Source organism: Solanum verrucosum, unplaced genomic scaffold (assembly GCF_900185275.1).
Source record: "Solanum verrucosum unplaced genomic scaffold, falcon-dt-bn FXZP01000127.1, whole genome shotgun sequence".
Taxonomy (NCBI): domain Eukaryota; kingdom Viridiplantae; phylum Streptophyta; class Magnoliopsida; order Solanales; family Solanaceae; genus Solanum; species Solanum verrucosum.
Window position 1 is genome coordinate 674,633 of NW_026020321.1, and position 15,357 is coordinate 689,989.

Sequence of the window (15,357 nt, forward strand, 5' to 3'; positions counted from 1 at the left end):
TCAGATTCTTGATTCCATGATTATGAACAGACCTAGGGTTTCTAGAATTATAGCAGATCATCATGAATTAGTTATTTAAATGTTCCAAATCAGATTATCATGTTATTACTCAGTTTATCGCATGAATTTCAGAACCCTAGCTATGTATTTCTTTAGTTCTTGAATTACACATGCTAGGTCAGATATTTCAGTATTCAGTTTTACATGCCTCAGTTTATGAATACATCATTATCAGATTAATTGTTGCATTCTCAGTTTGCATGTTCAGTTCGAGCTATCCAGTATTTACAGAAATTCAGTCATAACCAGTTAACTACTTAATTCATTGGGAGTAGCATAATACCGAGTTGGACTAGGGTTTCAGCGTACCCATATAGTCCCAGAACTACGAGCCACGTAGGTGTAAGTCCCCTCTGTGGGCAACATCAGTTTACTGATCACGCCAGCATGCCTTTATACCTCTGGCAGGGTATATTGGGTCCTCTCGATGGGGCGTATACATCGGACTCCACATTTAGCTCATGTGATTTTATGTCGGTTATTAGTAGCTCCCACAGTTTAGTCAGACTCTATTGCATTGACCACATTTACAGTTCATTCAGTATTCAGTCAGCATGTTATAAATTGGTCATTGCATTCAGTTAGCTCAGTATTCAGTATCTATATCATGTTCAGATTATTTCATTGCTTTATTGCTTTGTTCAGTTATATGTTCTTTCAGCTTTACTCTATCCTGCATGCTCAGTACCTTTCAAGTACTGACGCATACGTGCGCTACATCTTCTCGTGATGTAGGTTCAGGTTCTCAGTATCCAGATCACGCTTAGATCGGTTCTCGATCTTCAGTTCAGCAGAAACAGTTGGTGAGTCCTCATTCTTCGGGGACAATAGTCATGAGTTCTTTTCAGTATTTTAGTCTTTAGTTTCAGTTTTGCTAGATCTAGTTGGGGCATGTCCCAACATTTCTAGTCAGTTTAGAGGCTTATTTCAGACATAGTTAGATTCAGCTTAGTGTTTTGAGTTTGATATTTCTTTTGTATTAAACTCTCAGATTTCATATATTCAGTTACAGTATATGGGTATTCCCCATCTTTTCAGATTTAATTATGAATTAGCTTCCGCATCAGTTTATTTTCTTTAGTATGCTCATGATCATGCCAGCAGGGTTAGCTTGGGATCACTTGTGGCCTAGGTCCCGTGTCCGCGTCTTGGGGGTAGCTCGGGGCGTGACACTTTACCTATCATACCTCACATCATATAGTCACACTTTCTCTTAATTGAATCACTTTGTTCGTGAAATAATAAGACACAATACATAAATATGCCCTTTAACTTGGCCTTTGTTGATAACTATGCCCTCCAACTTTGAGTGTCTGTAAATAAGCACTTAAACTTGTATAAAGTTGAACAAATAGATACATATGTCCTACGTGACGTCCTACATTGCAATATCATATCTTGCATGGTGTCCTACGTGTATTATGTCATGTAGGACGTGTGTATCTACTTGTTCAATTTTATACAAGTTTAACTGTCTACTTGTGCACACCCAAAGTTGGAGGATATATATATGTTAGTTGAAGCCAAGTTAAATGGTACATTTATATATTATAACTCTAGTATTGTTTAATTGAGTCCACGGTAGCTTTCCTATGGATTGTTCATGTACTTGGTATTTGTGTCTATTGAGATGTGTATGCCTTCAAAAATTTATTACTTTCACAGTGAAAGAAACCTCAAAACCCGAACAAAATCGACACTAACCAAACCGATGGTTATTTTTTTCATTTGGTTTGATTTGATTTTAGAAATTTAAAACTGACTTTATTGATTTGGTTTTGATTTTCGCCAATAACCATTCCAAATCGAACCATGAATATCCCAGGCTATATATAAAACAAATCAATTTTTTTTAAAAAAAAAATCTTTCAAAAAAATATTTTGACAAAATTTTTCATTAGTTCATTTGGGCTTACACATCAATCCATTGTTATTGAGTTGAGCTAATAAATAGGTTGTTCAATAATCCGTCCAAACTTAAATGAGTTTGGCTACCTGAGATTGATTTTGTCACCCCTAGTTTTAACCTACATTTTTTTTACTGAGGAGGTTCAAAATTCACCTTGAATTTCTAGTTCAAATCAAATCTTAAGCACCATATTTTTATATTTCAAACCCCCTTACACCTTGTTTGGATTGTTGTTACATGTTGTATTGTATTATTAGTTTAAATACAATGTTTGGTTTGATCATTATTTAAATTTTATTGTATCACATAGTTTAAATTCATCCTTAGGTAAAGGACAAAGAGTCCCATTTTGTGTAACTACTGATTTGATATGATCTCATCGTCACCTTAATATCTTCTTCTTATTTTATCTTTAATTATTATTTAATAATCTTAGTTTTTCCTTTACCTTACCTTTTTATAATCACTCTACCCTATTTAATTTTTTAAGATTATCATTCAAATAATAGGCGTGTAAAAATAAATAACGACAAAAAATGATACAATCTATCCAAACATTATATTCACTAAAACAATACAATATGATATATTATAAAATAATTCATAACAACCATCCAAATAAAATTCTATAGTGAAAATGTTAAATCCGTCATGGTCAATACGATGAGAGTGAACACCAAAAAGAAAAGTCTAATCAACCAGTAGTATAAAATTACAACAACAAAAAAAGAGAGGAGTTAAGAACATGTAACATGTGGATTTGTCTATTGTTCTTTTATTGTTTATTATTATATATCTTTATCTTGCTAGCTAGTATTTTTTTTTTGGCTATAAATAAGAGACTCATTTCCATTGGATTTTCACAACAAAAACTCATCATCTCTTTTTATACTTTTAATTTTTTCTCTTATTCATCATCATGATTGGTCAAATTACGAGTGGAATATTTGGTCACCCTGATGACTCAAAGAAACTTAAAGGAACTGTGGTGATGATGAACAAAAATGCTCTAGATTTTACTGATCTTGCTGGTTCTTTGACTGATATAGCCTTTGAGTTCCTTGGCCAAACGGTTTCTTTTCAATTAATTAGTTCTGTTCAAGGTGATCCTAGTAAGTTACCTCTCATGCACTTTATATAATTATCACATATGCATTATTTTATCTGCTGCAGTGACAGGGTCAAGATTATCACTAAAGAAGGTTGATATTGACGTTATTAAAGATGGTTCAATATGTATTGTTTGTATATAAAATATAATTTTATCTGTGCTGTATAAATAACATAACTTTCTATCGAAGGAAGTTTAGATGAATGCCTTTGTGTTAGTCGAAGATGTCTCCTACAATTGGAGTACTCGAAGTTTAATTGGAAGGAAAATAATAGGCGTGTGACAATTTGCATCTTACATATTGGTGTGTATTTTAGAGGCGTATTCAAGATTTCGAGATGATGGGTGCACTATTACAAAAATGTTGATTTAAGATATAAATTTGATCGGTTTGACATTTAGGTTCTTATTACTAAAAGATGTTCAAATTTTAGTGACAATATTATAACATGATCGAGTATTTATAAGCAACACTGTCTCTGTATATAAATGCTGCTAAATGTTTTATCGACCTTAGATGCAATATTAACATGATAGGAATTATATCAAAATTATTTTTCATCTGAACTAAATTTCTGACTTCGTTACTGTTTGCCAGCAAATGGTTTACAAGGGAAGCACAGCAATCCAGCCTACTTGGAGAACTCTCTCTTTACTCTACCACCATTAACAGCAGGTAGTGAAACAGCCTTTGGTGTCACATTTGATTGGAATGAGGAGTTTGGAGTTCCAGGTGCATTTATCATAAAAAATGCGCATATCAATGAGTTCTTTCTCAAGTCACTCACACTTGAAGATGTGCCTAATCATGGCAAGGTCCATTTTGTTTGCAATTCTTGGGTTTATCCATCTTTTAGATACAAGTCAGATCGAATTTTCTTTGCAAATCAGGTATGATTACTTTTTCAAGTATTAAGGGGTCGTTTCGTAGCTGGTTTGGAGGTGAGTTATGCATGCATTAATTGCTGCGTAAGTAATGGTATGTAATGAGTTATGCAGGTATTAAATTGATGTTGTATAAGTAATGTCACGTTTGGTAGGTAGTTAGGGGGTAACACTACTAGAAACAAAAGTTTTTTTCATCATCGGGAATCAATGGAGAATTTGTGCTATACAACATGATTTTCCTATTCATTTTTCAGCAATTCAGCTCATTGAGAAAATGCATGGTGGAAAATAGATTTTCAGTGCAATACAAGGAAGTTTCTTAATTTTTCCATATGAAACAATTACAATATTTTTCTTTTCTCGCCAATTTAATAAAAATATTTGTGGGAATAGCTACTGAACATTTTTCAGTCGGAATATAGTGATATTTTTGGTAGTGCAAGTTATTCATATATAAAATTGATACGATGTTTGGTTTACTATTTAAAAATAAGCATAACTAATACATACTACATATATATGTTATATGAGAAAATCCATATATTGTTATAGGCAGGATATACATGAATGACTAAACTATGCATAACTAATCCATACATAAATTCCCTTATACTAATTCATATACTACTAATACCTGGATGACTCTAACCAACTACGAAACGACCCCTGAGCATGTAAACAAAGGCAAGTGTTCAAACTCAAAAGTTTTAGCAATGTCTTGATTGTTTATGCAGCCATATCTCCCAAGTAAAACACCAGAGCTTTTGCGAAAATACAGAGAAAATGAATTGCTAACATTAAGAGGAGATGGAACTGGAAAGCGCGAGGCGTGGGATAGGATTTATGACTATGATATCTACAATGACTTGGGTAATCCTGATGAAGGTAAAGAAAATGTTAGAACTACCTTAGGAGGTTCTGCTGAGTACCCGTATCCTCGGAGAGGAAGAACTGGTAGACCACCAACACGAACAGGTTAGTTAGGCATTCACAAATATCAGTCCATTCTACGTACTTACTCAACGCGTATAGCTTCATTGAAAGCAACTTTTTGATCAGTTACATTGTTGCTTTGTATAGATCCTAAAAGTGAAAGCAGGATTCCTCTTATTCTGAGCTTAGACATCTATGTACCGAGAGACGAGCGTTTTGGTCACTTGAAGATGTCAGACTTCCTAACATATGCTTTGAAATCCATTGTTCAATTCATCCTCCCTGAATTACATGCCCTGTTTGATGGTACCCCTAACGAGTTCGATAGTTTTGAGGATGTACTTAGACTATATGAAGGAGGGATCAAACTTCCTCAAGGACCTTTATTTAAGGCTCTCACTGCTGCTATACCTCTGGAGATGATAAGAGAACTCCTTCGAACAGACGGTGAAGGAATATTGAGATTTCCAACTCCTCTAGTGATTAAAGGTACAATTTGCTACATCATAAGAAGTAATCTAGCTAATGATCACTCACTTTTACGTGTTTGTATGATTTAAGTATTGATTGTGCAGATAGTAAAACCGCATGGAGGACTGATGAAGAATTCGCAAGAGAAATGCTAGCTGGAGTTAATCCTATCATAATTAGTAGACTTCAAGTAAGTTGGTTTCTTCGCGATTAGGAAATTGTCTCGAGTTACTTTTGATTGTCTATAATCTATATAGTCTTCTTGTAGAGAAAGAGTATTGATGTTTTGTTTCTTGTTTAATTTGCAAGGAATTTCCTCCAAAAAGCAAGCTAGATCCCGAAGCATATGGAAATCAAAACAGTACAATTACTGCAGAACACATAGAGGATAAGCTGGATGGACTAACGGTTGATGAGGTAATGTATTTACTCGAAATTCCACACTAGTTTGTATGATTACGAATCATTACAAGTACTAAATAAGGATTTTAACATGTTATTTGACAGGCGATGAACAATAATAAACTTTTCATATTGAACCATCATGATGTGATTATACCATATTTGAGGAGGATAAACACTACAATAACGAAAGCATATGCCTCGAGAACTTTGCTCTTCTTGCAAGATAATGGATCTTTGAAGCCACTAGCAATTGAATTGAGTTTTCCACATCCAGATGGAGATCAATTTGGTGTTACTAGCAAAGTGTATACTCCAAGTGATCAAGGTGTTGAGAGCTCTATCTGGCAATTGGCCAAAGCTTATGTTGCGGTGAATGACGTTGGTGTTCATCAACTAATTAGTCATTGGTAATTCCCTTTATGTCATACGACTTCTATAGTGATTCATGATACACAATAATAACTAACTCGAAGGGGTGCCTTGAAGATACTGGTAAAGTTGTTATGAGTTCATAAGGCTGTGTACAATAGATCCTTGTGGTTCGACCCTTCTTCAGACCTGCATATAGCGGGAGCTTTAGTGCATCGGGATGTCCTTAATAATGACTAATTCAACACATGCTTTGTGCTATTAATCTAAATGTTTGATCATCTTCGCAGGTTGAATACTCATGCAGTGATCGAGCCATTTGTGATTGCAACAAACAGGCAACTAAGTGTGCTTCACCCTATTCATAAGCTTCTATATCCTCATTTCCGGGACACAATGAATATTAATGCTTTGGCAAGACAAATCCTAGTCAATGCTGGTGGAGCTCTTGAGAGTACAGTTTTTCAATCCAAATTTGCCATGGAAATGTCAGCTGTCGTTTACAAAGATTGGGTTTTCCCTGATCAAGCCCTTCCGGCTGATCTTGTTAAGAGGTACTATACGATAAGGTGTTGTCAAAATTAACATTATACGAAAACTTTAGGAAGTTCACATTGGTATTTTGCTTATATGACCAATTCAATTTCAGGGGAGTAGCAGTTGAGGACTCGAGTTCTCCTCATGGTGTTCGTTTACTGATAGAGGACTATCCATACGCTGTTGATGGCTTAGAAATATGGTCTGCAATCAAAAGTTGGGTGACAGACTACTGCAGTTTCTACTATGGATCGGATGAAGAGATTCTGAAAGACAATGAACTACAAGCCTGGTGGAAGGAACTCCGAGAAGTGGGACATGGTGACAAGAAAAATGAACCATGGTGGCCTGAAATGGAAACACCACAAGAGTTAATCGATTCGTGTACCACCATCATATGGATAGCTTCTGCACTTCATGCAGCAGTTAATTTTGGGCAATATCCTTATGCAGGTTACCTCCCAAATCGCCCCACAGTAAGTCGAAGATTCATGCCTGAACCAGGAACTCCGGAATATGAAGAGCTAAAGAGAAACCCCGATAAGGCATTCTTGAAAACAATCACAGCTCAGTTACAAACATTGCTTGGTGTTTCCCTCGTAGAGATATTGTCAAGGCATACTACAGATGAGATTTACCTCGGACAACGAGAGTCTCCTGAATGGACAAAGGACAAAGAACCACTTGCTGCTTTCGACAGATTTGGAAAGAATTTGACAGACATTGAAAAACAGATTATACAGAGGAATGGTGACAACATATTGACAAACAGATCAGGCCCCGTTAACGCTCCGTATACGTTTCTTTTCCCAACAAGTGAAGGTGGACTTACAGGCAAAGGAATTCCCAACAGTGTGTCAATATAGAAGGTTGACACCGGAAAATGAAGAAAGCTGGAGTTTGAAATAAATTTTCATTTATGTTAAGTGTGATCTCTTTCATTTCTGTATGTTTGATTCTCCTAAGGTTACTGTATTTTCATTTCAACGTTACTTGTTATGTATTTCTGAGTATGTTGTGAGAATAATAACACGAATTCCAGCTGAAAATTCCAATATATTTTGCAACAATTAATTGTCATGTCTTCTGATATTTCTGGATTTGAAAATCACTACATGAAGTTTCAATATTAGAATTCGAAGCCAAATAGGGGATTTTCGAAATAGAAAAATCTCGTCGCTCAAGGATCGGATCTTTTATTTCATCTTCTAAGCTAATAGATTGCTCACTCAAATCAATGGCATGTTAAATTTGTGCGGTAAGCATTATCTTGAACCATGAAAATAGTGTATGGGGTAGGGGTGTACTACCATGCATATATATCATTATTGGCTAAGAGATGTATATATTCTACATACAATGTATATCACGTACATGGTGTATGGGGTAGGGGTGTACGAACACTACAAAGAGAAAATGTGCAAGATATTCTCTATAAATTAAACGGAAAAGGCCAAAAATACTCCTGTACTATTCGAAAATGTTTAAAAATACCCCTTATCCACCTATTGGGTTAAAAATACCCCTCAGTCAACCTTTTTGGTCCACTATTACCCTTTAAACTAACAACCCTATATTTTTTAATTATTATTATTATTAATTATAATTATTACGTGGCGTCTTTCTATTGGTTAAAGTAAATTCTAACCCACCAAACTTTCTCCTACCTACCGACCTGACCCATATTGATATCCCTGACCCAAACCCAATTAAAAAAATTGGATTATCTCATCTCCCCTAAACCTAATATCCTATTTTTCTTCTTTTCCCTTTTCTTATTAAGAAATTTCAAGATCAATTTCACCTAAAATGGGTTAGATTTTCAGTGCAATGATTTATTGAAGTTGAGGGATTCAAGTTGGAGCATTGAATTTTGAAGTCTTCTCTTCATTCAAATATCTGAATCTTCTTCTGTTACTTATCGTGATGTAGGAGAGTCTTGAATGGTTGCCAATTTTTTTACTGCTGCGAAACCTAAAACGATGGTCGTAGATTTGTTGTCGCTATGACGACGAATGGTTGTCGTTATTGAGAATGGCAAGGTAAAAATCAATTTTCATCTCATGTGACAATGTTTATTCACATTAAAAAAATCATTGGATGTCATTCGTCAAAAACGCAACATGTTAAGGAAGACGTGAATGATATGTCTAAATTGACAAATTTGAATTATGTATCTACCTTGAGGAGAAAGTTTCAAATTTGGAGTTCAAAGACAAGCGGTGGAGGAAGATTGTGCTATGGTCATGGTTTTTTTTTTCTTTGAAGATGATGTCTTGAATTGTTGTTTTTGCTACTTTTCTCTAGATAAGTTTGTGATATGAAAAATTGTTGATAGTGTCTAGTTAGTGTAATGTTCTTAATTGTAATTTCTATTGTTGTTGGTATTGTAGCGAAATTGTGTTTAGTTCGCAAGCTTCATTGTAATTCGTTGCTAATGAAGTGAATTAGGATCAATTTTGTGTTCATTTTTGGATCAATTTTTTTATCTCATAATGGTGCATGCACTTTAGTTGAGTTCTTGCTGTTGTTTTTTCTTTATAGTTTTTGTGTAGTTTTTGGTAGAGTTTAGGTACTGTTTGATCGAGTTTAGGTGTTAGATTTGAAGCTATTTTTATTCTAATTTCATAGATTTGTTATTCTTCAATGCTTTTATAATTTTATAGTTTGGTGAATTTCTCATGTTTAACAACTATAAGAATAGCTTTGAAACTTAAATTTTATTTTTCCGGAAGTGTAAAGTCATTTTGTGGCAGCATTGTGTAGTATCTATTGTGGTGCTTTAGAAGTATTCTTGATTTGGCTGGCCTGGCATGTTTCTGCAACAAATTGACAAATTCTTATTTGTATCAATGACACAATAAAATTGACTTATTTTAAGTGTTTTAAAGCTAAAATAACTTTTAAGCACTTTTGGAGTACCTGAATAAGTTAATAGAAGTGTTTTAGTTAAAACTTATTAAAGTTACACATATATTAACCAACAAACTATGATATAAGTTATGAGGGGTAGTAAATGGTGCACATTAACAATATCTAGCCATTGCAATACATTTCTGAATATTCTGTTCATACAAAAGTAAGCTGAAATATGCAAGACGTGTTTTTCCACAAATTCACAATGTACTTCACCCTATGTTGAGCATAACAAAAATAATTAAATATGAATCAATACAAAATTAGCAAATTCTTGAATTAGTCACCGCAAAAATATGTACGTTTCCTAAACGTTGGTCATTTCTTCTCTAATCTTGCCTTCTTAGTCTTCAATTTACCAACTTTTTTTCCTTCTCTGCAACCAACTGGTTTGATGTCATTGCTGCCTTGCCTTTCCAGGTAACTTTCTTTGGTGAATAAGGCAGATTGGTAGGCTCCACGACACCAAATTCATCTCCCTTGAAGCTAATTTTTCTAGTACCAGTTGGTCTTCGTTGTAATTTTTTTTGTTGAAGCCTAGTCCTTTCTTCAGATACCACCTTCGGCCTCAAAATTGGCTGGCCGTCTTCATTTTCATCTTCCTCTTCACCTTCCCATTCATCATCACCAATGGTTGAATGTTGATCAAATTGTTGTTCTTGTTCAAAAGTTTGACTCTCGTGTGCTGTTGTTAAGGTCACATCTTGCACTTTCTGGGAAGATCCTTCACCCATATTCTTTATCTTCTCATTCACCTGCAAAAACAACCATGAATATTTCACCGAATCAAACAAACAATAAAATTAAGAATATTTCAGTTTATAAGCATTCAAAAGTAACAATATTTTACCAAAGGACAAGTTATGATGTTGTGACCTCTGTTACAACAATATCCACATGTCATTCAAAGTCCTTTTCTTGAAGATGACCAAGCCCCCTCTCTCTTCCTTGCCTCGTCCTTCTCTCTCTTTCTTTTCAACTTTGGTCTACCAACCATTTTATGTATTTTCGGTGGTTCCATTGCATGTTTTGGTTTCACTTTCCAGAATTTTTCACCTCTAACTGGTTGTAGTTTATGCATATAAACTAACTTGTAAGCTTCCTTTGAATACCACCAATGCACCTCGCTCATCGGATTTTTTTCCTGGTAAATCAAAGCTTTGATGGCATGGGAACATGGTATTCCTGTCAAATCACATACCCTGCATGTGCACCTCTTAAATTGAAGATTGACGGTATGCTTGTCTTCACCTTCATGCACTTCATATCCAAAGTCTCCATTAAAATGAATTTCACACCCTTGTGCTATTTCTCTGTAATCAGTCAACAAATCCTTGACATATGGACTGATTTCATCTCTCCAATTCCTACATTCCTCCTCACGATCTTTCAATAATTTCATTACCTTTCAAACAACAAAATCCACAATTAACAAAAATATAACATAATTCTAACAAGAAATATCTTTGCCTACTTGGTAGCAGTTTTGATGTACTTTTTTGAGCTTTAAATTTCAAATACGCACAAAAAAGCAGTTTAGTGTAATTGTAACTATAAGCTAGATTAGGCAATTTAGTGATGTGAAGGTGACCAATTTCTTCAACTTCTAGCAATGATGTTAAAATTAAAGTTGTGCTTACAAATCTATAAAAATCTAAGGTGCACGGACTCTTCACTTTCAATGCCACATTCGTGTCGAATTCTCTAAAAATACACTATTTTTAGAGAATTCAACATGCACTCGTTAGCATTTTTGATGAGTTCGATAAACATAGGTAAAGTAATTACACAATGTGCTTAAAATTTTATACACATCAATGTTATAAATACAGAAAATTGATAGTAATACAAGTGACAAAAACTCTAATAATGAAAAAAATTATCAAAGACAAAGTAATAGTTAAATACCTTGACTCTTATCTCTTCCAACATCTTGATAATTGGTTTGTGTCTTGCCTCTAAAATCCATTTATTGAATGATTCTGTAAAGTTGTTGTCAACCATTTGATTCTTGCATCTGGTGTCAAAATAAGCTCTACACCATTTTTGGGGTGGGTAGCCTATTAGTTCTTTGGCAGCCATTTCAGAACCAGTCCCTAAAGTTGTCAATTGGTCATTGAACTCTTCTCCATAAGTGCTCCAAGCACACCACCACATTAATTTTTTCATTAGTACACCTCTCCAGTTCTTACTCCAGTTAGCTTCTATATGTCTAGCACACCATCTGTGATGTGATTTAGGAAGTACATCATCAACCGCACCAATCAACCCCTATAATATCCAAATAGTTAAGTACATAAAATAAGATTAGTAATTAAAAAAACTTACAACACAAATGTAAATTAAGTTGAGAATCTATAATCTTTTGCATGTCTGATATAAATGTAACTCATTCACCCTCCCTCAACTCTAAAGAAGATCTCAATAGCTCCATAAACCACTTCCAAGTTTTATTTGTTTCGTTATCCACCACGGCCCAAACAAGTGGATAAAAGTGTTTTGCTGAATCTTGTGCCATAGCAACCAGTAAAATTCCCTTGCATTTTCTGTCACGACCCGAGTCTACACCCTGGACGTGGCCGACACTCACGAACCATTGCTGGTCCCCAAGCGAACCCTCATCCTGGCTGACTACAAGCGGAAAACTGATTCAAGTATACAAAGCTTAAAAACTGAAATAAGAGTTCATAAAACTTAAATACAAAGAAAACTCTGTATAATAAAATATATACAACTCGCCAAAAAAAGGCAACTTTAGTCTTTAAAACATTTAATAAAATAAATGATACAGACTTCTCAACTATACTGACTATCTATGAAGCCTCTAACTGATAAAGATGGAAGTTGGGACAAGACCCACGACATCCTAACAACTGATATAACTGAAAGGTAAATGAAATCCTCCAGAAGCAAGGAGGCTCACCATAGCTAACTCGAACTCTTGGATGTATCAACGAAGCTCCTGTTGATGATCCTGAATACCTATGTCTGCATCATGAGAAAATGCAGACCAAATGGCCCAGTACGTGGAATGTACGAGCATGTAAGAGGATTTCTAAAGCATAAACATAAGCTTGAAACTTGATAAAAGGAAACATACTTACCTCTTCTCAAACTTACTCAGCTGAAGGAATACTCAAGGATACTCAAAACTACTCAACCTACTCAACTCAGAAGTACTCAAGAATAAGATACTCAACTCAAAGATATGATATTCGATTCTAGGTACTTAACTCTGGATACTCAACTCAATATGACTGAACTCATTTCAATATAAAGCAATTTAAAACAAGTGCAATATAAAGAAAATAAAAATTAATATACAAAAATAGTTCTAAAAAATAAAATGTAGTTGTTCTCTACATGTTCATGTGACATCTAAACAGATTAAGTGAAATACACGTGCAAAACACATCTGGTTAGATGACAAGAAAAGTACACATCAAATATCGTCTATAAGGTAATATTATTGAGATACGACTAATTTCATGATTGAACCTCATCAAATTGAAATAAATATATACAATATTGCATTTAACTAATAAAATTTTTCATTGACCATCTTCATAGGTTCGTGTGAATAAGAGATATATATATGACGATCCACATTGAACATTCACAAAAGAATCTACAATATTATTTTGTGCAAAACTTATTATTCAAATCTTCGCTTAAATTTTCTCAATTGATGTGTCGAAAAACTAGTTTAATTAAAGACACCAAATAAAAAGGAAATCGAGACGTTCTCTGAAGATCTCATTAGGACGAGTACACTGACGAACCTTGTTAGCTATTTTCCGTTAAGTTGGTCACATTTTTCGCCGGAGATCGGACGAATTTCTGCCGTCCGATGTGAGTTCAGTTACAGATCCGAATCCCCATTTCCTGTAAGTTGCCGTTTCCTTGTTTAATTCAATCATTTCTTTGCAGATTTGTATACAATTATGCTGAATTGTCACTTTGATTTATACGTGAAATTTGCTGTATTCCTATAATTCTGACCAGTCTGATGATTTTTCTCAACTGTGTTGATGTGCAAATCAGCATTCTAGGTGTTACCCCTTTTTACTTTTTTGAAAAAAAGGAGCAACAACAACAATAAGATACCCTAAGTGTAATCCCACAAAGAAAGGTAAAGTGTGCGTAGACTTTACCACTATCTAAAAGGTAGAGAGATTGTTTTTGATAGATGACTCAAGAGAAAAACGCCCAAACTAGTATAGAGAAAGAAATAACAAAAATACTACAGACAACTTGAATAATCATCCTAAATAATAGTCATACCAAGATTAATGATTATCAAAGTGTAAAAACAATAGTCATACAAAGATATAATGATAATCAAAGTGTAAAAAATTACAAATAGTAACCAAACTCAAAGGATAAAGAAACTACATAAGCAATACGAGTAATAGTAAAGAGGAATAAGTTAGACAATGTCTTTTCTAAAGTCCTGTCCTCGGTAAGCTGAAGCTGCATCATGTCATGTCTAATCACCTCTCATCTATACTTCTTCGACCTACCTCTGCCTCTCTTGATAATGATCTATAACCAACCTCTCACACCTTCGCAATGGGGCATCCGTGCATCTCCTATACACATGCCTAAACCATCTTAGGCTTGCTTGTAAGCATTTCATTTGTTTGATTTTACGAGATGTACAACTTTAATGTTGTGCTGGCCTTTTACTGCTTGATTTTTATTTGCAGTTGTTGCTACTATTAAGCTTTTCCCCTGTCTCCAAATTCCGAGAATTAAATTTACTTTTTGTATTTCTTGAAAGTTATACACTTTAGACTAAAGCATTTTCTTTTGGCTTTTACCTAGAAAGAAGACATGATCTTCTTAATTGTGAAGATGAGAAGATATTAATCTGGTATGATGAGTTCGTTATGCTAAGCATGCATTTACTGAAACCTTTTGAATTACAATTTTAGTCTCCACTTTTAACCAAAGACCTTCTTGTACACGTCCTCGAGGGCAGTATTCATGTCAAAGAATTCTTGGTTTAATATGGATGCAAAATAATTATACAATGTTGAATTAATACTCAATAAAATTAGAGTGTTTGTTGTTATTTACTATGCTGACGGGAGGTAATAATACTTGGAAATAGTCGAGGTGTGTGCAAGTTAGTCCGAACACCACCATCAATTCCTCATAGAAGGTGATCTTCTCATATGTTTCATGTAGGACAAATCTCAATTGATTATTTCCATTTCTCTGTGTAGATGTGGATAAATCATATGTGTTCTCACTGTTGTATTACTACCCAAAACGTTTAGTGAATTTACCATTTCATGTATTTTAGTTTAGTATATGGATTAATATGGATCATGTTAGTAAAGATTCACTGCAAAGTTCATATAAATAGTCAAGACATGCATAGGTATCAAGGTTGTGGTTAATGGTTCTGCACAGTTACAGATGCAAAATAACCACTGAAGGAAGGGGTGGTTCTCTCCTCTCTTAACCAAAATCTCTGAGTTCGAATTTGGTAATGAAGTCCCCTTCAGCTGGGAGCATTTTACCGATTTATGAGTTGATTTTCGTTACTAAATGCTAAAAAAGGTATATTGTTTTTAAGTAGTAGCTGAAGTTGTTTTTCAAAAGGAAGTGGTTTTTCTCGTATTTTTGGAACCTTGGTCAAGCACAAACTCCTGCTCGAATATTGACAAAAGTGTTTTTCAAATTTATTAATCAAACACAATTTGTGACTCTTCAAAAGTACTTTTCCAGAAGACACTTCTAATAAAAA

At 34.4% G+C, this 15,357-nt stretch overlaps 1 protein-coding gene across 1 annotated transcript in view; it reads left to right on the forward strand.

Annotated features, from left to right (window-relative positions):
* Nucleotides 1–7,732, forward strand: part of LOC125835370 (linoleate 9S-lipoxygenase 2-like) — a 37,422-nt gene extending 29,690 nt beyond the window's left edge. The window contains 1 exon segment of the mRNA XM_049514496.1: nucleotides 7,322–7,732. Within this exon segment, the coding sequence (XP_049370453.1) occupies nucleotides 7,322–7,549 (228 nt within the window). The 3' untranslated portion in view covers nucleotides 7,550–7,732.
* The last annotated feature ends 7,625 nt before the right edge of the window (nucleotides 7,733–15,357 follow it).